This window comes from Eleutherodactylus coqui, chromosome 9 (assembly GCF_035609145.1).
Source record: "Eleutherodactylus coqui strain aEleCoq1 chromosome 9, aEleCoq1.hap1, whole genome shotgun sequence".
In the NCBI taxonomy this organism is placed as follows: Eukaryota; Metazoa; Chordata; class Amphibia; order Anura; family Eleutherodactylidae; genus Eleutherodactylus; species Eleutherodactylus coqui.
In genome coordinates, this window is record NC_089845.1 from 62,642,161 (window position 1) to 62,667,366 (window position 25,206).

At 41.8% G+C, this 25,206-nt stretch overlaps 1 protein-coding gene across 1 annotated transcript in view; it reads right to left on the reverse strand.

Moving 5' to 3' along the window:
• Positions 1-25,206, reverse strand: part of GALR1 (galanin receptor 1) — a 329,018-nt gene that overhangs the window by 138,274 nt on the left and 165,538 nt on the right. The window contains exon 2 of the mRNA XM_066579473.1: positions 7,092-7,157. Coding sequence (XP_066435570.1) covers positions 7,092-7,157 — 66 coding nt within the window. The remainder of the gene's footprint in view (positions 1-7,091; positions 7,158-25,206) is intronic.

A 25,206-nucleotide genomic window follows, 5' to 3' on the forward strand; every position in this document is an offset into this window, starting at 1 on the left:
TAGTCCAGAAACAGAACGCTGTAATTAAATATGCCGCTTATTGGCCTGTCGTTGGAGGCTGACTTCGCTTACGGAACGCACAGCAGAGACCCAGTACACTGAGGACGGTCACAGGCAGCCCAAATATATTTTTTTCCCCAAATATTTTTGGAAAGGCCCATTGCCTATATACACTAAATATGTCTTCTGTCACTGCCTCACTACTACTGGCCCTGGACTATGTAAAATTACTGCAGGACGCAATGCTCTGCACGGCCGACATACAAAAAAAAAAAAGTGCAATACTGCTAAAAGCAGCCTCCACACTACTGCACACGGTTAGATGTGGCCCTAAGAAGGACCGTTGGGGTTCTTGAAGCCTAAAATAACTCCTAACACTCTCCCTATAGCAGCTCCAGCATCAGCAGCACTTTCCCTGAACTATGTCAGAACGCATCTGTGGCGAGCCGCGGGAGGGGCAGATTTATATACTCGGGTGACACCTGATCTCGCCAGCCACTCACTGCAGGGGGGTGGTATAGGGCTTGAACATCGCAGGGGGAAGTTGTAATGCCTTCCCTGTCTTTCTATTGGCCAGAAAAGCGCGCTAACGTCTCAGAGATGAAAGTGAAAGTAACTCGAACATCGCGTGGTGCTCGTTTCGAATAACGAGCATCTCGAACACGTTAATACTCGAACGAGCATCAAGCTCGGACGAGTATGTTTGCTCATCTCTTGTGTGCACCTATCTATGCACAAAAACACACTCGTGTGAAGCCATCCAAAGAGGCAAAAAAGCTCTGTATAGCACTCTTGGATCTCCTAGGGGTACATCTAAATATGTTTAAGAAATTTTTAAGGCAAAGTTAATAAAGAATAAATAAGAAAAAAAGAAAGAAGAGAAAAGAAGGGAAATGAAGAAGAAAAGCAGTGAGAAAAGTGGAAAAAGGAAAATGAGAAGAAGGTAAAATAAGGAAAATAGATAGGGAAAGAAAGAGTTTAAGTTAAAAGAAAGTAAAGGAAAAGAAGAAAGAAAAAAATATTTTTTCCTTCTCTTTTTCCTTTTCCCCTTATTTTTCCTTTTTCTCTTTCTCTTTATTCTCTCGTTTTCCTTCATCTTTTTCTCCTTGTTTTATCTTCTTTTATCTTTTTTTTTAAAGACGGACAAAAAAAGAAGAAAAGAATAATTTTAATGAGTGTGGCCAAAATTAACCACCCAAGGTTTGGGTTTGCACCTAATCAAACTTTAAGCAAATTTTGACCTGTAACATGGTTCTGCTCTTTAGATTTGCCCAATACTAGTTAACAATTAATTTGACTTCCTTATCGTCAATATAAACATGGATTATGTCCTTCAAATTCATCCAAACCTCATTATTTTCAATTTAATAGACAAGTTGTGTACAGGCTGCTGAGTTTCCTTCCTTGATTTATATTCAAAGGCTAATGTGCTAAAGTTTATTTGAGCTTCACAATAAACCTCATCATTTCCCATATAAATACTGTATATATAAAATATAAAGAGGCTTTTATTGCTTTGAACTGACTCTAAAATATCATGACCAGGGTGAGATTAACTAATAGGCACAGTAGGTCTGCAAACTGAAACAGTAAATCGATTGTTGCATTACGTAGATTGAGTAAAGAGGAGCAGCATTGGGGGCACATCAGAATCATTAATGGTAGTTCTTGACAATAAGTGAAAGGAACTCCATGCCAAGTGTGTCGTTTTCCTTGCAGCAGCCGTATATAGGCTGCTACCTTGGCCTATAGATAATAACAGTGACAGAAATAAAAAAAAAAACAGAACGGTGTGCAACAGACAAATGGGATTAATATGAGGTAAAAAAGCAACACCTCAACTAGTATTACTGAAGTATCCCAATTTTATATATAAAACTACACAGTATATGTACAAATCAGCAACTAATGGACTAAAGACACAACATAAATCCCAGGGAACCTGTTAGTCAGCAGGGAGATACCTTCCAAAGAAATCCTGTATAATGGTGTTGTCCTAATTTGCATCCCCTGAAGAGAAGTCTGGTGTAAACTACGCCCCACAAACTTCATTCATTTAAGGTGGTTATTGCTGTGAGCTGAATGAAAAATTGAAGAGAATGTACACTGGCACTAGCTCGCAAAAGTGCATGCCGCTTTGGCCCGAAATTGTGGTGTGAGAAGAGACTCACGGCTAAATTGTGATGTCACATGGCTGGCTATAGTGGCCGCCACTGCCGAAAAACTTTCAACGCATTACAAAGCCTAGAGCTGCCTTCTTCATCAAGGAAAAAAATGGCCGCAGCCATTATCTTAAACTTTACATTCAGCGCACTGGAATAACTACCCCAAACATAGTTTGTAAGGAGTGGTTCACACCAGACTTCTCTTTTGGGGATGCAAATAAGGACAATACCACTATACAGGACTTTTTTGGAAGGTATCTCCCTGCTGACTAACAGGTTCATTGGTATTTATAGTGAGTGCCTTTAGTCCACCAGTTAAAGGGGTTGTTTCGCGCCGAAACAGGTTGTTTTTTTTTTGCATAGGCCCCCCGTTCGGCACAGGACAAACCCAAGGGATGTGTTAAAATAAAAAAAAATATATTACTTACCCGAATCCCCGCTCTGCGACTTCTTCCTTCTTCCTACTTCTTCCTTCTCCAAGATGGCTGCCGGGATCTTCACCCACGATGCACTGCGGGTCTTCTCCCATGGTGCACCGTGGGCTCTGTGCAGTCCATTGCCGATTCCAGCCTCCTGATTGGTTGGAATCGGCACACGTGATGGGGCGGAGCTACGCGATGACGCGTAGAAGGGGGCGGAGCCAGAACGCCGCTCGTGCCCGGACCGACCAGAAGGAGAAGACCATTTTGCGCAAGCGCGTCTAAAAAAGCAAGACCACCCCGAAATTAGACGGAGCCATGGAGACGGGGACGCCAGCAACGGAGCAGGTAAGTGAATAACTTCTGTATGGCTCATATTTAATGCACGATGTATATTACAAAGTGCATTAATATGGCCATACAGAAGTACTTAACCCCACTTGCTTTCACGAGACACCCTCTTTAATGATTTGTACATATACCGTTTTGTTTTACATGTAATATTCAGATTCTTCGGTATTACTAGTTGACGTGTTGCTTTTTACCTCACATTAATCCCCATTTGTGCACCGTTCTGTTTTATGATTTTCTATCAGTAGCAGTTCTGTTTATGCTATCTGTAGTGAGGTCTCCTATGATTTCCTAGCCTATTAGTTTCAGTTAGTTATCTGAATAGCTAAACTGATAAAAGGTCTACAGTACTGTCAATCAATCAAAAGAAAATCTAACTATTGTTTTCTATTTAGTCCATAATGTACAGTATATAATGCATATAAACATACTCAAGGACTTGATGTTGGCCACACTTTCACTGGTTTTTAACCTATATCGTGCCATTGCATGCAGCATTTCTCTGACTGTGCATCTATTTGGCATCCAAAGCCAAAGTATACAATTGTTTCACTAGTTGTCTGTGGCTTAGGTGAGTGAATGAATGAATGAATGAATGACTGTATTCAAAGCATTAATGTGAAAGTGTTTATAGAATTGTGAATACTTTATTTAACTACATCAACAACTTTACAAATAGCCTCTGCTCTCTTTTAACACTATTGTAGTTAAATAGGCGCATTTGCTGTCTTGCTTATAAGAAGTATAGCATTTATAATTGATACCATTCATATAATATTTTAGAAATGCAACTTTAATGTCAATACTGATCGCAGTAATATACAGCTGGGCTGAGTGTTGTCCCCAGACTTATGTAACTGCATTTATAAAATAATTATACAGCATTGATCGATGCACCATGAATATTGCTCACAGTCACACTAATTTAATTCCTCTGGCTTGTTGTCACAAAGTACATAGCCAAATATCTCAAATGTTTTCCGCTTATGCAATATCTATGGCTAAATAATTGTCTTATTGTGGATCTGCCAAATGAGAGCAGTAAATTATAATGCAGTCATACGTCTAAGAATTTCGTATTAAAAGCATCTGATAATTTAATACATGCTTTCTATCCCATTTGCTACTAAGCGTCAGAGCATGCTGTAAACTCCCTTATGAGCAACAATGTATCTTTTGTAAACACAATATTGTATGCTCTGGCTCTGCAGCAGGAAGCTAAAATGTTATTTTTTCATAAATATACATTATACAATTTAAATACAGTAATGTAAATAGTACAATATCATTACTGAGCTTTATTTTTGGAGAAAAAAAGACTAAACCTTATTCTCTAACACCAAAGAGTAAAAAGTTGTCAACTTTTCATTCACTTGCCCGCTCATGTCACCTGTACGTCAAAAATATCTCCTGAATACTCCCCTTCCTCACTGTTGAGACATCAAAAACTTTTACTAGTGTCCTAATGCACTCTTGGCTTGATTACTGCAAGTTCGTACTGACCAATCTTCCCCTGACTAAACTTTCCCCCTTCCAATCTACCCTGAATGCAGCAGCCAGGCTTATTTTCTTGATCATCTGCTACACTGATGCCTTCACCCTGTGCCAGGCACGGGACTGGCTGCCTGTAAAATATGGAATGCAATTTAAACTCATCATTTTCATCCATAGAGACCTCCACAATGCTTCATCAACTCTTTCATCTCTGTCTACCACCTTATCCATGCACTACCCCAAACAATCAGGTTAATTCTGAATGCTCACAGCTTTAGGTGTATCCTAAATACATTTTTTGGGGATGCCCACCATATTCCCTTATCTAAACTCTTCTCTATCTACCCTGCTTCTATACCCCCTCCGGAAAACCTGACCCTTTCTTCATTTTCATCCATAGAGACCTCCACGATGCTTCACTGCCCTACATCAACTCTTTCATCTCTGTCTACCACCTTTTCTGTGCACTACCCAAAAGAATCAGGTTAATTCTGAATACCCACAGCTTTAAGTGTATCCTAAAAACACTTTTTTAGGGAGGCCTACCATATTCCTTAATCTAAATTCTTCTCTATCTACCCTGCTTCTACACCCCTCCGGGAAACCTTGCCCTTTCTTCCCCCCATGTACTCCATTGCATCTCTTATCTGTTTATACAAAAACACAACTGTTCATTGACTCAGTCAGCTATATGTATGCATGTATGTATTTATGTATAGTACCCCGTGTACATATTATAGTCTGTAAGCTCTTATGAGCATAGCCCTCACCCCTATTGTTCAAGCTTCACATTAGGTTATTGCTGTGTTTTATTACTTGTTTCCCCCGATTTCTAAAGTGCTGTACAATATGTTGGTGCTATACAATTAATGATTATTATTAGGGATCACACAACAGAAACTAGCTTATTGTTCTTTATGACTATTGTATAATATTATGAGATGTTAACTAGCTTGAAAAGAAAGCATGCTTGGAATAATAGTTTTGCAATAGCAGAAGGCCGCAGGTTGGAGAACACCGGCGTAAAAATACCTTACCATGAGTTACTAATTGATTCATTTTTTTCACATGCATACTAGTTATAGATTATGTGGTCAGGGCAAGGCCTTGCTTCTTATGACTTCATGAAGAAGGACCCACATAGGAGACAACTAAACCGAGTCCTCTTCTTTTTAACTCATAGGTGTTGTAATTACCCTTGGTTTTAATGCAGGAAATCATAATACTTTTGACAAATAATTGATTGTCGTCAAGCGGTGGGAGAACCCTATCATATTTAAAGGGAATCTATCACAATGTAGTTGCAGCCTTCGCTGAGAGCACTATAAGGTGGTGCCCGTCACGCTAATTACAGTGACATGTCTGCTGTGTGTATCTGTGCAGTAGTTTTGGAGAAACCTGCATTTTATTAGTAGCAGCTGGACAGGAAACTAGTCCTGCATATTCATGAGCTGCAAGCTGGCCACACCCACCCCGCTCTCCAGCCAATGATTGGAAGCTCTTTCTTTATGCATAGAAATAGGCAGACAGCTGCCAATCAATGGCTGGAGGGCAAGTTGTGTGTAGCTAGCCTGCAGTTCATGAATATCCAGGACTACTTTAAGTAGTGCCTATGCTGCTACTGATAAAAGGCAAGTTTCTCAAAAACTACTGCACAGATCCACTCAGCAGACATATCACTCTAATCAGTATGACAGGCATAATCTTACGCTACCCTCAGAGAGGGGTGCAAAAAGATGGTGACAGAGTCTCTTTATTGTAAATGTAGCCTCGTATTACAATTATCAAATTGAACAATCACTGTTGGTTTAAAACAGTAAAAGACATACAATAAATTTCAATAAAATGAATATTGGCGAATTTCATTTTACTCAATTCAATACTTAATAATTAAACACCCAGAGCTTATTCTGCATGCAAACTTATTATGCATGCAAATTGTGTGTGTGCAAAATTCAATGAATAGAACCCATCTATTTTAATGGGCTAGGTCAAATGTGCATTTTTATTTTTATCACATGCATATCCTTCACGCAAAAAAAGAATACAGCATGTCCTATTTTTGTACGTATTGCACATGAGCAGGGAGGGAGGGGGGAAAGGGACTTATAATTTGTACAGCGCCAACTTATTCCACAGTGCTTTCAGGTAATTTATTTATTACCCCCACCAAACTGGGTATTCATGTTACCGACCTCGGAAGGATGGAAGGCTGAGTCAACCTTGAGCCGGCTACCTGAACCATGCAAGGAGTGAACTCACAATGTTCAGGTCGTGAGCGAGAGCTAAGGACTGCATTGTGCTGCCTTCACACTCTGCACCACACAAGCCATAGCACATATCAAACTAATTAAAGTTTATTGGCCATTGAAATCAATTGGTGCATGTTTGCATGTTTTTTTGCTCACAGATATGCTGGGAACGCGCACGCAAAAACTAGAGTAAAATACGCATGGATGTCCGCAAAAACACAATCCCCATTGTGCAAATATGCTTACCCCTGTGTGAAGCCGGCCTCACGTCAGTTCCTTTTACAGTTAAAATGTAGACATGCTGCATACTTTTGTAGAATAAAATAAAGTCTCTCCATAAGTAGATTCTAAGTGCATTTCCTAACCACTTTGTAAACATCTTACTCAGTTTGTGAAATATAAAAGGTTACCTTTTTCTTTGAAGCTTCTGATTTCTTTGACATATTCCTTAACTTTTTGTGCAAATGGTTAAGAACCTGCAATCATAAGAAAAGAAGGGTCTCACTAAATGTAAAAACACAATATAAATGTCCTTGTAGGACTATAGACTCTTCAAGGTAGCATTCTTGTAAGACGTCTGGGTGTCTTGGTTCTCTGAGAACATCTGATAAAGCATACTGAAACTACTTCTGCACGTGTTAAGATAAATCATACGTCTGACAGACTGATTTGCCAACATTTCCTTTCCGTTTTTAAACATTTTGGTAATTCTCATGAAAGAGCATCCAATTATTATTGCTGGCAGTAATTGGAGATCAGTATGATGTTTATGTTATAAGACACATATTATACAGTGCAATTTATCTGTTCCTCCAACCCAACTTAAACGTATCATCGCAAAATTTCACATGTGCAGTGCCTGAGCTCTGGCTAAAACAAAAAGAGGGGATCTACTAAGCAGTATTTTCAAAACTACCAAGGGATGTACATTTTTTACATGACCAACATGTCTAATTTAGATTGGGAATAGACGACTGATAGGCAGAGCTGGTGGCTGCCAATGGCACCACTTTTGGGGGGAATGGGGTTGTTATTCTACATATTATTAGCTGACAATAATGTATGACACAACCAAGCATACGTATAAGAGTATTACAAACACAGGTGTAACATGCATGTTCTCTAGAAGGAATCCTACATGTTACTGGGTGAAAATAATAGTTGTGGGCTAAAGAATTGTTCATTCAACAACTACAATGGTGAAGTTTAAGACATGAAGGGAAAGGTATTCTGAAGCCCCCTGCTATGGGCACCAAGAGATCCTGGTCTTACAACAGTTCTGGAATAATTCTATATAAATTGGTCAGTCCTTTGTAATTGCATGTATCTCTTCTAATCAGACATGGGGTTGTCATGATATCTTTTGGCTAATTATACTCTCCAACTGTGCACTTAGCCTAATGTCTATGCCACAAAATACCGCTGGCATCCATGCCAACATATTTGTAGGCTCCTTTCACCAGAATAGAATTAAGTGTGCACACTGGCATGCCCTTTTTTCAACTGTAAAGGAAAAGGCAACAGTTTGTATTTTCCTATGGAGAGGGCTACTGCAAAAATATGTATAACATACAATTTACAATGGATCTTTATGGGTGATGGAGGTCACCATATGGCATCTGTCAGAAGCCTCTATCAGATATATAGGTGTAAATGTCCAATGGTAGGCTCACACTATGTATATTGCAACCAGGGGATGCCCTAGTGTTATTTCAACCCATTGATCTAGATGAGAAAAACAAGACAACTGCATGAAAAAATCATGACTGTGGGTTTCATGAGTAAGATCCCTATGCAAATTTCCATAGAGGCAAATCTGGGAATGTGTGCTAGAACTGCTTAATGTTATGCTAGTTGTTGAATTTCCCTTGCTGCTATGTGTCCATACCATCTATGCTTTCCAAATCCTTGCAATGACTTCTGTGTCGAAACTGAAGAAATGGAATGACAGAAATTAACAAAAGAATATATACTATATCTGCATATTTCATAGTAACCTTGTATGTTAGGCCGAAAAAAGACACATGCTCATCCAGTTCAGCCTATTACCCCCAATGTTGATCCAGAGGAAGGCAAAAATAACTCAAAAAATATTTTTGTAGGTCTTTTATGTATGTTACAACAAAAAGGCATCGTATTGTATCAGAAAGCAAAGAAACCATAAATCATATGATGCAAATGTATATTTGGAACTGAAATATAGATTGTTTAAGCTTCTTTTAGGTGCGTATGTGTTAAACAGAAGTAATTGCATCAGTAGGTCATCAGTACTTCCTCTGTATTTGCATCAATATTTTCTTCCAATGATTATTATTTTCTAGCTGGCAAAAGGGATCAGGTTTGCAAATACGGAAGTAAATACACATGAGATACTGATCAAATACTGTTGATATACTGACACATCGATATCTTAACGACTCTCCATAGACTTCAATGGGTGTATTACATCTGGAAAATGGATGAAACTAGTGCATGCTGCATTTTTCAAATACGTGCATATTCTATATTTTCCTTACCTCCTTTTTCTAGTCTGCAAAACACGGATTAAATATGGATTTCGAATACACTCGTCTAAAAGAGGCCTCAGATTGCTCCTCAGGGCACCCTTTAGCTATGAATCCATCCTTGCATGAGTATTTAGAAAAATAAGTTTATTAAAAGTTGTATCTCATTGGACAAAATGTATCACCCACATTACCTATGAATGGATGTTGTTTCCAGATAATTGTCCATGTAGTATAAAATCTCTATGGAACTTCCACAGAAATTTTCAAAAATGATTTCCATGTGCTGCACAGTGTGTTAATAAAAGTGCTGAGCATCGCTGCATCTAGGCAAATATTGGCTCAGAGTAAACTCCAAATCAATTGTCTAGTTACATATTTATTCTATTTACAATTACTGAACTGAAAATTGCCTGGTGGCACAGTGGCTACATCCACGGAGATTAGAATCCTGATTTAATCTGGAAGCCCAATTAATTTATGGCACTAATTAAAAAAAACTGAAAACAAAAAATTGAAACATACAACTTTAAAGGGTAGTCATACAAAGATAACCCACTCTTTAAGGAAAACCACCTTTGGCAATCAACTGATCCCAGTGGGTCTGGATTTTGGTAGTGTGGTGCTCTGGCTGACCAAACCTTTTCCCTGCAGCAGTCACTGCAGAGGAAATGTAGCATTATATGCCAGCTATCCCAATGTATGGCCCTAATAATTAAATCCATAGGTGGACTAAAGTTGTGTATAGCATGCGATCTTAGTGCTATTCTTTTTGTCCAGCTGCTTCCATGATGCCTACACTCTGTGCCAATCACTCAACTGGTTGCCCATCCAATATAGAATACAATTTAAACTCATCACTCTCACCCATAAAGCTCTCCACAGTGCTGCATCACCATATATTAACTCCCTCATCTTTGTCTAATACTCTACCCATGTGCTCTGCTTTACTATTGACCTTAGACTAAGTTCCTCTTCAATCCAAACCTCCCATTTCGATATTCAAGATTTTTCTCAAGCTGCATAAGTTCTCTGGAATGCTTTACCCTAGACAATCAGGTTAATTCCCAATCCCTACAGTTTTAAGCATGCACAAAAACACATCTTTTTAGGGAGGCCTATCATATTCCCTAATCTGACTCTTCTACATTTATATATTCCCCCTTGGAAACTAAACCCCCTTCTACTCTCTGCAGCCCCATACATCCTAATGCACTTCCTATCTGTATACAGACAAATACCGACTGTGACTAGTTCATACATCTTTTGGGCTTACACGTGCGTATATCGGCCGCTGGTTTCACTGCCGGCTGATATGTGCTGCCATCTGATGCACTGGATTCCAATGCATCAGATCACACAGGCATTATCCCGTGGCGCAAAAGCACCTGGCTGGCCGATATAGATTTTTATGCTTGAGAAAGGCTAGCTAATAGCTGAAACGCGTTGCATATTTTAATAAACCTTCCTTAAGGACATATCAGGACTGGACCCCTGTTTCATCCCCTATCTCCTGACCTATATATACAATGCTGGCTTGGACCAGAAGTTCTCTCATCTGAGGCCCCTCTTTAAAGTAAGTCCCACATATTTCTATTGGGAGTTCTTTGTTCACTGGAGCGCTGGGCTTTTTTTACTTTATTTTATGGATCTATACTTTTCTCCCTCCGAAATACGTGTATATTCCTAGAAGCGGATGTCGTGAGGACCAGGGATTTCCAGACTACTCACCATACTATACTACCATTTGGATGCCCCCGACCTCCCTGCCCGCAAGGGAGACTCCGGTACACCAGGAAATGGATCCTTATACAGAGTAATCTACGGCCGACCTGGTTCTTTCCCTAGGGAAAACCAGGTATGTCAGGGTGAGTAAATATTAATTCTTAATCCACCCTTATATCAGTACATCTGTATATCCTAAATACCCCTCCTTATCCTGGAGCGCTGCCTTCTGATTTTGAGAGTGGGAGGAAAGGGTAAGAACAGCTTAGCAGAGCTAAACTGTCTCCCCCCGCCCATCGGGATTGTGGGCTTGGTGTATATGTGCCAGGCCTATGCCATCTGAACGGGTGCACAAACGTTAGATTTGTGCACCCATTCACGCGTGTTTACGGCGCCAGCGGGCGTACGTAAAGCACCAATGGCCGTGTGAATAAGCCCTTATAGTACTGTACTCTATCGATTTAAAAGATGCCTGGACCATTGTATAGAACAAGCACTTGTACCACTTGTATCACCCCTATTTCCTCATAGTACGTAAACCCTTGGGAGCAGGACCTTCAAGCCTATTCTTTAAACTGCCTGTTGATTTAATACTGTGTGTTCTGTCTTATTTTGTCTATGTTCCCTATGGCTTGCGCTGTGGAATATGTTTGCGCTCTATAAATACAGATTATCATTATCATGCTCTGGCTTATACAATGAGGACCGCTGCAGCAGACACCTCCAAAAGCATATGGACAAATATGAAGCAAAGACTTCAATATTAATAAACCCTAAGAAGCCCCAGTAGAAAATCAATTACACAGAATCAAAATGTATGCAATGATCCCTCAAGTTACAATGTCTTCAGCATACAATAATTTCAACATACATTGGCTTTGCCTGGGCTATTGTAACTTGAAGCCAGTATACAATGTCACAAACTGTCCAGATCTGTAGCACAAGCAGTTTTCTGGAAGATCCAGCCAATCAGCATAGACATTTCACTGGTATCACTGAAGTGCCTGCACTGACTGGCTGTCTAGTAGTGACTCTAGTAGTGTATTACATGGCCTGTACTGTTCTTCACCTGTGCCAGGTGAGCTGCCCCTTTGGACCCCAGATAAGGGCACTCTGACCCTGAAGAAGCTCCTCTCCTGTACACAGAAAGTGATTTACATGTTCTAGCTCTTTCTAACTGCTATATAAAAGGACTTGCTTTGTCTGTATTAGTTATTAGCTTAATGTTCTTCTTTTCTATCACTTTCAATGGACATTTTCAAAAGTTTTCAGAACCAATTACTAGTTTCCCACAGAGTTATGGTTGCAGCATACAATATGTTCAACATGCAATGGTTATCCTGAAAGCAATTAATATTGTATGTAGAGAGACCACTGTGCTACATTCATATACAAACATAAAACAGACATGCACATAAGTTTGAATCTGACCAGGGTAACTTCAGTGTTGAGTTTACATGTTTCTCTAGTGTTCTCTTGGGTACCTTGTGGTTTCCTCTTACAATGTATTTGAAAACCTGACCCTACATTGAGGAGCAGGCTTACATACAAATGTGTCTGAAAACTAGGAATGGCTTTAGCCAAGTGGTGTTTATGGGTTTTCTTGCAGTCTTCTACTAAGAAACATGGCGGTAAGCAATACCAGGTCCCACTTTACATTCATGTATATATGAGGTATGGGAATCATATTGGAAGTACCAATACACTGTCTTATCTAAGTGCTTTCTCTGTAAAGCACTATAGAAAACATGATATAACTAATGGCTCATGTCCATGGCTGGGTCGGATTCCGCCTGCAAAATATCACAGTGGAATCAGACCTGGCACCCCCCAGAGACCATGTATTCACCTCTCCAGATCCACCGCGAGTGTCTCCACCATGACATGCCGGTGCTGGTTTGTGACGCGGATTCTCGCGGTACTTCCACAGTGCTCACTGTTGAAGTATCATGAGACAGATGGCTTCCACGCGACAGAATAGGATATGCTGCAATTCTTCCCCGCGAGCAGAAAAACGCATTCGATTTCCCCTCGTGAGCAGGGGAGAATCGTATAACACAGCATGTCTATGGACGGATATTGCTGCGGAATTCGCGGCGGGTGTTTGACTGCAAATTCCGCAGCGATAATCCATCTGTGGGCATTCGGCTTAAAACCCATTTTTATATTAGCCAAACTGTATTATTTCAATTTCTATGCTCGTTACTCTATACTAAAAAGATCAGCTTTAAACAGAATCCTTTTTGTCTGTCTTTGGAACATTATATGAATAAGCTAGAACTAAGCAATGATGACAAAAGCCTCGTTATTGATATTATAATTAATTGAAAAAGTGGAGACATCGCACAATTTTCATTTCAAATGACTACAATCATAATTAGACTGTGTAACAACATTAAGTATCCACCTATAATTAATTCTCTATTTACTGCACATGGATGTATTATGGATAAATCATGAACATCTCTCCACACATACCAACATGTGCATATGCTTACACATAAGCAGACACACACATACACTTATATCCCCACAATATTCCTAGAATTAAGAAGGCTAATAACATTGTCTACTCTTTTGCATGGAACAGGTTAAAGGCCTCATGTCCACGGGGAAAATCAGGCCCGCTACGGATTCTCCATGGAGAATCCGTAGCGGGTCCCTCCTGCCTTTCTTTGGCCCGGCGGATGTGCTCGGCACACCGGCTGCGTGCCGCGTGCATGTGCCAGGCACATCCACCGGCCCGAAGAAAGAAGATCCGGCGAGACGGAGAGAAGATCAAGCCGCGAAGAAGGGAACACCCGTACCGTCCGGAGCAGGTGAATCTAATTCAGGTGTGGGACTCCCGCGGATCTGGATGGCTTCCATTGTCTTCAATAGAAGCCTGCGGGAGCTATCCCCGCGGGAGACCCGCGCCTGTATGGAGCATGTCCGGATTTTTTCCTGCACGCGGGACCCGCTCCTGCAGGGAAAAATGACATCCGCAGGTATTTAACTACCTGCGGGTGTCTAATGCATCCCTATGGGGCGCGGATCCGCGTGCAGGAAAAACGCTGCGGATTTTAAATCCGAATTTGTCCGTGGACATGAGGCCTAACAGGGAACAATTTATTTATTAAACCTTAAGGGCTCAGTCAGACGAGCGGAGATTCGCTCCTTTTCCACGTGGAAAACAAAATGCAACATGCCTGTGGCAAAAAAAATCCGCACCTACCAATGATAGAACATATGGGTGGCAATGGACGTGGTCATGCAGATTTTTTTCCCGCAAACGAATTGTGTTTTTTTTCCGCGCGGAAAAACGTGCGAATCTCTGCTTGTCTGACTGAGCCCTTAGGATATATTCACACAGTAGTTTTTGCTGCGGTTTTATAGATGGATTCCATTCAGAAAACGTCATGGCTAAATTTGTCATGCGAACACACCCTTAAAGGGGTTGTATATACACACACATAGTGCCTTGAAAAAGTTTTAGACCAGTGTGTAAAAGATGCTGCAAAGTAGAATTCTTTCAGAAATAGAGGTGTTAACAGTTTATTTTTGTCAATTCACAAAATGTGAAGTGAATGAACAAAGGAAATCTAAATCAATATTTGGTGTGACCACCCTTTGTGTTCAAAACGGCATAATTTCTTCTAGGTACACTTGTACAAAGTCAAAAATTCAGTAAGATTATAGTCAGGTATATGATTAAACAGTTCTACCAAATAGGTGACCGTTTTCTTATGTAGGTTGAAATACGGTCGTTAACTGAAACAGAAACAGCTGTGTAGGAGGCTTAAAACAGAGAGGAAGAGCCAAATTCTGCTACAAAGGTGAGAAAGATAGTTTAATGTCAGAGGTCATGCACCATAGCAAGACTGAGCACAGCAACAAGACACAAGGTAGTTATACTACATAAGTATGGGCTCTCCAAGGCAAAGATTTCAATGCAGACTGGAGTTTCATGATGGGCTGCTCTAGCTCTTTTGAGGAAGCACAAAGAAACCGGCAACATTGAGGACAGTAAACACAGTGGTTGGCCAAGAAAACCTAGTGCAGCCAATGAAACACGCATCATGCTTACTTCCCTTCGAAAATAGAAGATGTCCAGCAGTGCCATCAGCTCAGATCTGGCAGAGATCAGTGTGGCTCAGATACACCCATCTACTGTTCAGAAAAGTCTGGCCAGAAGTGGTCTTCATGGAAGAATTGCAACCAAACGGCCATACTTACAACATAGAAACACGGCCAAGGGACTCCACTTTGCCCAACAACATAGGAACTGGGGTTCAGAGAAATTGCAGCAGGTGCTCAACTGATTAATGAAAATGTGAAATATCTCGCAGGAACAGAAGGCAGCTTGTCTGCCGAAGGGCTGGAGAGCAGCACAATAATGAGTGCTTGCAGACAAAAGTGAAGCACGGTGAAGGCTCCTTGCAAGTCTGAGGCTGCATTTCAGCAAATGGAGTTGGAGATTTGGTCATGATTAAAGGGGTTGTCCCGAGGCAAACATCAAAATTTTAAATTACCCCATTCCCTTTGTCACCCCCCCGGCATAAAATAGCAATTTAAAGCGGTTTTTAAACCGCTTGCTACTCACCGATGTGATGAAATATGAACTTATAAAATTCTTCTCCCAAGATGGCCGCCGGTTCTTTCCCAGGGATGCACCGCGGTTTTCTCCCATGGTGCACCGCGGGTCTTCTCCCATGGTGCACCATGGGCTCTGTGCGGTCCATTGCCGATTCCAGCCTCCTGATTGGCTGGAATCGGCACACGTGATGGGGTGGAGCTATGATGACGACGCGGTGACCAGCTCTCCGGCACGAGCGGCCCCATTCACCAGGCAGAAGCACGGACTGTGCAAGCGCATCTAAAAACGCCAGAAGACATCGGAATTAGACGGAGCCATGGAGACGGGGACGCCAGCAACGGAGCAGGTAAGTGAATAACTTCTGTATGGCTCATATTTAATGCACGATGTATATTACAAAGTGCATTAATATGGCCATACAGAAGTGTATAACCCCACTTGCTTTCGCGAGACAACCCCTTTAATGGTGTCCTCAATGTTGAGAAATACAGGCAGATACTCATCCGTCATATAATACAATCAGGGAGGTGTCTGATTGGCTCCAAATTTATTCTGCAGCAGGACGACGAGCCCAAAGATAAAGCCAATGTCATTAAGAACCATCTTTAGCTTAAGAAGAACAAGGAGTCCTGGAAGTGATGTTGCCCACAGATCGCTGATCTCTACACCATCCAGTCTGTCTGAGATTACATGAAGAGACAGAAGGATTTGGGCAAGCTACATCCACAGAAGATCTATGCTAAGTTCTACAAGATGTTTGGAACAACCTCCCTACCGAGTTCCGTCAAAAACTGTACAAGTGTACATAGAAGAATTAATGCTGTTTTGAAGGCAAAGGACAATCACACCAAATAGTGATTTGATTTACATTTCTCTTTTGTTCAGTCACTTTGCACTTTGTTAACTGACAAATATATACTAACACTTCTATTTTTGAAGACATTCTTACTTTGCAGCATTTTTTCTACACCTGCCTAAAAGTTGTGAATAGTACTGTATAAACATTATGCAATAATATTTGGGGCTCTGGTTTGGAGTAACATATAAGTAATTAGCTTTTTTGTTACACTGTTCCTAAACCTGTAAGAGCACACTTTGTGGTCTAGTTTTTTGTTTTTTTCCGGGGTGGAGGGGCGGTGGGGGTAGAACAAAAGTTAAGTGTGAACCAACTTTTACATAACATTTACATAAAGCATGCCCCCTAATGTCCATAGCCCCTTCTTCTACCATGCTTCTCCTTTATTCTGCAGTGTATCATCTGACTTGCGATGCTATTCTATAATGGGTGGCTGCTAGGAAGACATTGGCTACTGTGGGCATGTGTTTATGCAAATATGACATAGCTACAGCCAATGTGAACAAATATCGGGAGTTAGAACGGAGCGGTGGCAGAGTAGCAGAAGGTAGGTGGTGAGTATTAGGAGTATTGTGTTGTGCTTTTTCTATGACAACCTTCTTCCTACTTCCTCCAATGCGTTAGAAAAATCAGAAAACCCTGTATAATACAGTTGACACCTGCAGAGGCGCACCCCTTAGCCCTCCCCATCACTATACCGTAATCACATCTCGATACATGGGAAGCACATAGTTCCTGCAACAAGCTATTAGAGAGCGTGAAGGCAAGGGATTAACAGTAAGATGTGTACATTAGCTATACATCCCTTTTCAGTGGTTGCTAGGATAACTCTTACATACATTAAACCACAAAAACTTGCCTTGAGTGCAATTATAATCTATTAGACTAAGGGCTCATTTACATGACCGTGTCCGTAAAACACTGTCGGAGTCCCATTTTTTGCTGGTCTGTGTGAACTGGCAGAGACTGCGAATGGCTGAACATTATTCTTACTCTATGTAAGGTACTTGTCAGGCCTCACATGGAATACTGCGCACAGTTCTGGACACTGCTGCTCAGGAAAGATGTTGCAGTGCTTGAGGGGGGTTCAAAGAAGAGCTATTAAAATTGGGATAATTCACCCTGGAAAAAAAAAGACATTTAAGGGGCGACCATATAACTATGTATAAATACATTAGAGGACAATACAAGGATCTCTCCCATGATCTGTTTATACCCAGGGCTGTGACAGTAACAAGACGGCATCCGCTACATCTAGAAGAAAGCAGGTTTCATCACCAACACAGAAGGGGGTTCTTTACGGTAAGAGCAGTTAGACTGTGGAACTCTCTGCCTAAGGATGTGGTGATGGCAAAATCTACAGAAGAGTTTAAAAGGGGACTAGACGTCTTTCTGGAGTGCTACGATATTAAAGGATATAGACAATAAATAACCAGTGGGGTTGTTGATCGAGGTCTTGGAGTCAGGTAGGAACTTTGAAAATGTTGATCCAGGGATTATTTTGACTGCTGTTAGGCCTTAGTCACACGGGCGTAAATACGCGCGTATATATGTGCATAAAAACCCACGGGTGTTTTTACACGCGTATATACGCGCGTAAAAACGCACCTACAAAAGATAGAACATATTGGTGGCAATGGACATGGTCACGCGTTTTTTTTACGCGCGTATTTACGCCCGTAGGACTAAGGCCTTATGGAGTCGGGAAGGAATTTTTTCCCCACATGGGCGAAATTGGCTTCTGCCTTATTGGTTTTTTTTTGCCTTTCTCTGGATCAAGAGAAAGTGGAAACAGGCTGACCTAGATGGACATTGCCTCCTTTAGGCCTAACATACTATGTTACTAAGTTATGTTACTGCGCATGACCACATAGCTCACACACGGCGTCATGCACAGTGTGACTCTGTCTTTTTTTTTTTTATTCCCTGTTCTGTTTCATAGTGGAATTGCATATGAATCGCTGCCATTAGCAATGCATTGTGTATGCATATGGTTGCATACGCTGCCTATACAAAAGTATAGGGTTCACACTGTGTGGTATGCCAAGAAATAGAGCATGCTGTGATCTATTTCTTGTGTGTATCAACACGCAGTGTTTACACGCTGATGGGAGCAGATTAGAGATGAGCGAACCTACTTGTTACGAGTAATTACTCGATCGAGCACCGCGATTTTCGAGTACTTCCGTACTCGGGTGAAAAGATTCGGGGGGCGTCGGGGGGCGGGCGGAGGCATGGCGGAGCGGGGGGTAGCAGCGGGGAACAGGGGGGAGCCCTCTCTCTCTCCCTCTCCCCCCCACTCCCCGCTGCAACCTCCCACTCACCCACGGTGCCCCCCCCCGAATCTTTTCGCCCGAGTACAGAAATACTTGAAAAACGCGGCGCTCGGGCGGAAAAGGGGCGTGGCCGAGTAGGTTCGCTCATCTCTAGAGCAGATCATTAAAGTCTATTTACTTTAATTGACTCCATTCATCCTGTGCCACATGGCTGTGCAGCGTGGCTGTAATACAAGCCAAAATCATGGTCATGTGAACGAGCCCTTAGGATGTGTTTTAACTTACAAACTAGCAACATTTATGTAAGTAGTTGCCTACAAAATGACGGGGTAGATAGGGTTCAGCTACATTTTCCTCTAATTAAAAGCCTTGGACAGCTGTAGACAGAATTGGTGGCAATGCACTGTTACGCAGCTGTTTTACCTGTCTTGTTCTTTTCTAGGATTAGACCCAGGTCTGTTAAGGTTTGAAAGGGTCACCATGTCATTGGCAGATGGTTGATCCCAATGTGACATAATAAGTATAGTAAATAAAAGCAGTCATACAATTCAAAATAATCCATATATTCAATGGGGTTGTATATCAGAATACTTAAAGCTGGGTTGGGTTTATTTTTATGCGGTCTATGCATAAAACCTACAGCACAAATTAATTACATTATTTTTCCTTAAAATGAGAGAGAATGCCAAATCTTTAAAATCTGTGACAAAAAGTTAAAATGTCAGCAATACTGTATTTTCTGACAAACGTTAGGTAAGGCGGGCATCTCCACAAATCAGATTATACAAAGCACAACAAGTAATGGAAACACGCTGTGTATCGCACACCCAAATGCAGAACTACAAAGAATAAAAAATAAATGGAATTACAGCTCAGTGCATCTTTATGTGACAAGTTGTGCACACATACTGTAATAAAAACATTAAAACCTCTGAAATACAACAGAGCAGCCCCCATGATATGGGAGAGAACTTCAAGGGACACAGCCCAGAAAAAGAAATAAATAGATGGTAATTAAATGATAATCACCGTTATGTGGCTGTCAATTACCTTGTATTAACTATACTCAATAACATCAAAACAGACAAAACAAATCACACAACAATATCTAATATATGAAATGAGGAAAGGCTGATGGATCAATATGAGTGTCAGGGCTCGCTGTTTGCAAATGAGGATTGGGACCAAGGTGACATCACAGCGTCAGCCCCAGCTCACATGATCCTTACACCTGAGCATGCTCCATGGCATTTCGGTGCTGGTTTAGGGACTGACTGGTTGGATAGAAGGTGAGCATTCCAGCCAATCAGCTTTAGTTTGTGTATATTTATTCCAGCTCCTCCTCACAGAGGGCTTAGTCACACGGGCGCATCGGCGCCCGTGTTACTGCAGGAAGGAGACGGCCGCACTTCAGGACGGACGTCTCTCTGCAGCGCTGGAGGAAAGAACATGTGACTGGCTTCATCGCAGGTCATGTGTTCTTTATTCTGCGCTGCGGGGAGTCGTCTGTCCTGAAAGACGGCCGTCTTCTTCCTGCAGTAAGGGCACAATCACATAGATGCGCCCGTGTGACTAAGCCCAGAGGATGCTGGTTATACATTTTGTATCTCTGGACTTTTCGGTGGCTCTTAGACCTGACCTGTGTCTCAATCTGATGGTGATTTATTTACTTATCTGGGGTGTTTGTACATCTTTTTCCTAGTACTTTTGTGCTTTTTTAAATACATTGAGTGTCATATAATCTTTGTCACTATTCCCTGTCACTATCTGGGCAAAGTTAGGGTCACTCCAGGTTCCTGACGTGGGGTTGCCCTCATCAGGGAAGTGCAACGCTTTTAGGTACAGACTCCTCTTATTAGACAGTGTAGAGTTAGACTCCCTATCTTCCCAGTTTTGTGTTTCCTTTTTACATTTTTGTGTTATCTGTGTTCATAAAGTGTGTGTATATTTTAGGATGCAACCATTACATCTGGGTCAGAATGAGCTAGCTATAAGACATAGATAGTCATGAATGTGCAACTAATAGCTGTAATCAAGTCCTACATGCACTGCAGAAAAGGTTAGGTATCTAAGGAGGTCAATGGTTATCATGTCTTACCAAGAAAATTTCACAATACCTACTTAGGCAGCTTAAGATATGTATTTGGCCTCTTTCACACAGGCTACAAAATCATCACCACAAAACGCATGTATGTGAAGCCCATGGTTTCCAATGGGTCCTTTTTAGGCTGCAAAACATCTCTCACAGCTTCAGTCTGAGGACGGTTTCATTCGAGCATATTTGTGCGAAGGCAGCAAAAAGTCCTTATGGAAGTCTATGGGAGGTGCGCAAATGTGCACTCAATACGTGCACAAATGCAGACTACACGGCGCAATTGAAAAAAGAACACATCTGGACCTCATTAGGCTAAATAGCCTTTTAAATTGGGCATGATAGTGTCCCGTGTGCAAAAAAATCCTGCCCTACATGCACAAAAAGTACAGTAAAATGCACCGATACACGCGCAAATCTTCCTCCTTCACAGCACAAATACATTGCGCTGAAGAGCGCACAATTGTACATACGTCTGAGTAAAGCCCCCCTCATACACAAGCTGAGACAGTTAAATGCAGCTTTATCCACAAAATGAAATTGTGAGAAAGAAAAAAAAATTTGGCCTCTAAAACAAAGAAGACTCAACCAGAAAGAATCACATTCACACAGAAGAAGAGGGGCTGTTATAATTTCAACTAGTAATTCAAATATTAGCAATTGATATCTTCCATGTGACGGAAACCATCTATGTAAGGGTGCCCACCCACTGGCGATTTTTTTTTCTTTGCGTTTTTTCTCAAGAGCAATTAGAATTGAATGTACTCCTGTCCACTGGCGTTTTTTTTTTGCGTTGCGTTGCGTTTTTTAACATAGGAACTGTCAGTTGCATATGTGTCCTTATTTTTCTCCTAATGCACCCATGAAAGTCAATGGAAATTAATGGAAAAGCCGCGAAAACGCCGCAAAAACGTGGCAAAAACCGCCGCGGAAAACGCGAGAAAAACGCAAATGCCAGTGGGTGGGCGCCCTTATAGTGTAATAGATATCAATCTTCTAAACAAATAGTAATATAATCCTAAAAGAAATGTATTTATTTATAATGCATCTATGGAATATAAGTAAGGCCGCCTGCACATGGGTGGGTTGGACCCCGTATGCGAGATTACCACAGCTGAGTTCGGCCCGGTGCCAGGCCGGTGACCCCTGCCTACTTGTCCGGCATCTTCTCCTCTGTTGCTGATGTGCCGGCCAACGCGTTGGCGCACATGCGCAGTACAGAGGATGCCACGCCGTCGCTATGGCGATGACGCGGCTGCTGCGACCATTCTGCAAAGATGAATGGCCGCAAGATGGTCGGCTTCCATTGACTTCAATCGCAATCGATTACCGCTCGTGGGAGGGAAATTGCATATTGTCATAGCATGCTATGCGCTGGATTGCCTGCAGAACTTGGATGCGGAATCACGCTCCGTATTTCGCCATGCAAATCCGCCCGTGTGCAGGAGGCCTAAGAAATCTGGTTTTGTTATGGGATGGCACAGAAATGATGGTAGTCAGAAACACTCTCAAATTCTGGCAGCTGTACCATAATTTACATTTTTCACTACATACGTGGGCACAGTACTCTGTAATGTTGTAATATGTCTTGAAGGCCTAAAGGATTGAGATGTATGATGTATAACAAACATTTCTTTTCAAGATGAAGATATACTTAACTTCTTACACAGGGTAAACCGGTTTTATTGTTCTGTAGTCCCAAGGGGGGACTTCCCTGGTAGAGGAAGGGGAGGTACACTGTAGACCCTGCTTTCCGGCCCAGCAGCATTTCCCATAGGATGGGATTTATACACCCCTGGCCTCTCTATCATTTTGGTTCCCCAGCATGTGCCACATGTACCACGTTGCAGAGAAGCCCCTGGTCATCTTTGCCTTTTTGCCTCACAGATGGCCATATTCCATATCTAAGTCATACTTCCTGCCTCACTCTCTATTACAGCAAACAATCTCTCACAGTCTGTAGACCCCTCTCTTTTATCTGGTTGGATGTGCCTTTCGCCACTCAGTCGCTGTAGCCAACCCCAAGTCTGCTTGTTCTGGTCTACTGAGACCCAGTCTTCCAATCTGCCTGTAGTCTCTTGGGTGGCACCACTGAAGGGAGGGAGAATTTCTCTCCTCATGTGTTCCACTTTTCCCAGTGCCTATCCAGGGATGTTGTTCAAGCCCCCGCAACTCACAAATGAGAGGGAGATTCCATCTCCTCCTATTGTGTCCCTGGTCCATTTTTTACCATATCACTGCAGCCACAGTGACCTTGAAATTTGTCCCTGACCAAGGACTCTAATTTCTCCTGTTGCAACAGCAGCCACAGCAAGACCTTTCCTGTACCAACCCCAAGTGCTGTTGAACACAACATGTCATGTGCTCAAGCTGCCATGCCCCATAGACACGAGAGTATGTATATATTGTGCCTCCTACTGCCCCACAGTGATGCTCTGGCCACGTCCCAGGGGGCTGGCATCTCTTCTTCCCTGCATTGGTGGTGCAGCAGCACCAACTACTAGCCAGTGCATGTAACAGTGTTGCTGATGCAGGGGAACCAGACATAAATGGTCAGCTGCACAAGAAGGGTGGGTGAAGGTAGAGACAGGGCTCCAGTCTCATCTTGCAGAGTGTTTGCAGGTACTTTCATCCCAGCTTGTGAGACATGCCTGAGGATGTTAACAGATGATTGCATAGGAGACAGCAGCTAAATACTCTACAATGTATGAGAAAGACTTGTGAACTTTGTTGAGGGGACCAGAGAGAATTTTAACTTTGCTGCAGGTTGGTGCATACTGCTTTTCTGAGAATCTGTTAAGACTGTGTGTTGTATGACCACAAGTAATGTCTGAGGAAATTAAAGATACCAGGCCCCAGTGAGCAGACTCAAAGAATGCATGCCAGACCCTCATGAGCAATTGATGAGACAGGTGTGTCCACCCTTACCTTAGCTCTGATTTGGCTAAGAACTGCCAAATTAAATACAATATTGTGACATGCTGGCAAAATCCTTGAGTCTGCAGTTCACAACACAACCATTGATGGCCACGCACAAAGTCATATATGGTTACAAAGTATGACAAAATCATGTATTCTTGAAAAGGTGGTTATCTTGTGAGACACATACCGTGTTTCTCCGAAAATAAGACCCTCTCTTATATTATTTTTTGCCCCCAAAGAGTCACTAGGTCTTATTTTTGGGGGAGGTCTTATTAAACTTACCTAACGAGCTAGGTCCAGGTCCCTCCCGCTGCTCTCCACAGCTCCTGCAGCCCTCGGCCGGCTCAAGCAACATCACTTCCTGGTTATGGGATTCATAAATCCCATCATTAGAAATCGATGACTGTGATTGGTTCTTCAGCCACTGCTCAGCCAATAAATGCAGCGCTGGATGAACCAATGCAACGGCAGTGATTGGTTTAACCAGAGCTGCATTGATTGGCTGAGCAGCATTGGAAGAACCAATCAACAGCCATCGCGTTGTAGACATGGAATTTATGAATTGGCTGAGCTATGGCCAATGAGAGCCATTGAATTGGTTCATCTAGCATTGCATTGATTGGCTGAGCAGCAGTCGAAGAACCAATCACAGCTATCGCTTCCTGGAGGTGAGAATCTTGCCGAACCTCTCGAGAGCAAAAGGAGGGCCCCGGACCAAGCCTGCTAGTTAATGTATTTTTTATGTAGTGTAACTAGGGCTTATTTTCAAAGTAGGGCTTATATTTCAAGCCTCACTGGAAATTAAGCTAGGGCTTATTTTTGAGTTAGGTCTTATTTTCAGGGAAACGGGGTAACTAAACATATCATCCAAGAGGAAGGAAAGGTAAGGAAGGACAGATCAGTGTGTAGTGTGACACACCTACACAAGTATTTTGTGGAGCGTAGATCTGCATTCGAACCACTAAGGGCGAAGCCAGTGGACTGAAAGAAGTTGCATGTAGTGTGAAGTGTAGATAAGGTCCCTGAGGTGTCAGTGAGAGATAAGATAGTGACTGATGCCTGATGAAAAGTCGGAATACAGTGACCTTTCTATTTAAAGTGATGATTTGTAATCTTTGTTCTTTCTTTTCCCTTCACACTCTGGGCTTTTTGGTTCTTTTCCCTTTTTTCCGTTCACAGGACAGTAATGAGTTGCATCACATCTCAGCAGAGATTTTAGTTGACTTTTGAATTGGATTTAGAACAAAAGTATATTTTGTACAATGCCCTCAGCACAATATCCATTTGGCAGGAATACTGAAGTTGTGTTTGGTTTATTTAACTTAGAACATGCATATTCCTACGATTCGGTGATTGTCACTTATCTTCAGAAGAATACAAATAAGAAAAGTCCTGAATGGCTATACAACTTCTCAAAGTATTCTGAAACAGTTGTTCATTCTTATTCATCTGATGACGGTTGGGTCATCACACCAATATCACTCATCAAGGAAAGCAGGTACTGCAATATTGATGAATACTTCTCACTATTTTATCCAGAAAGCAACCAACTGTAAGTCTTATCTGAGGACTAT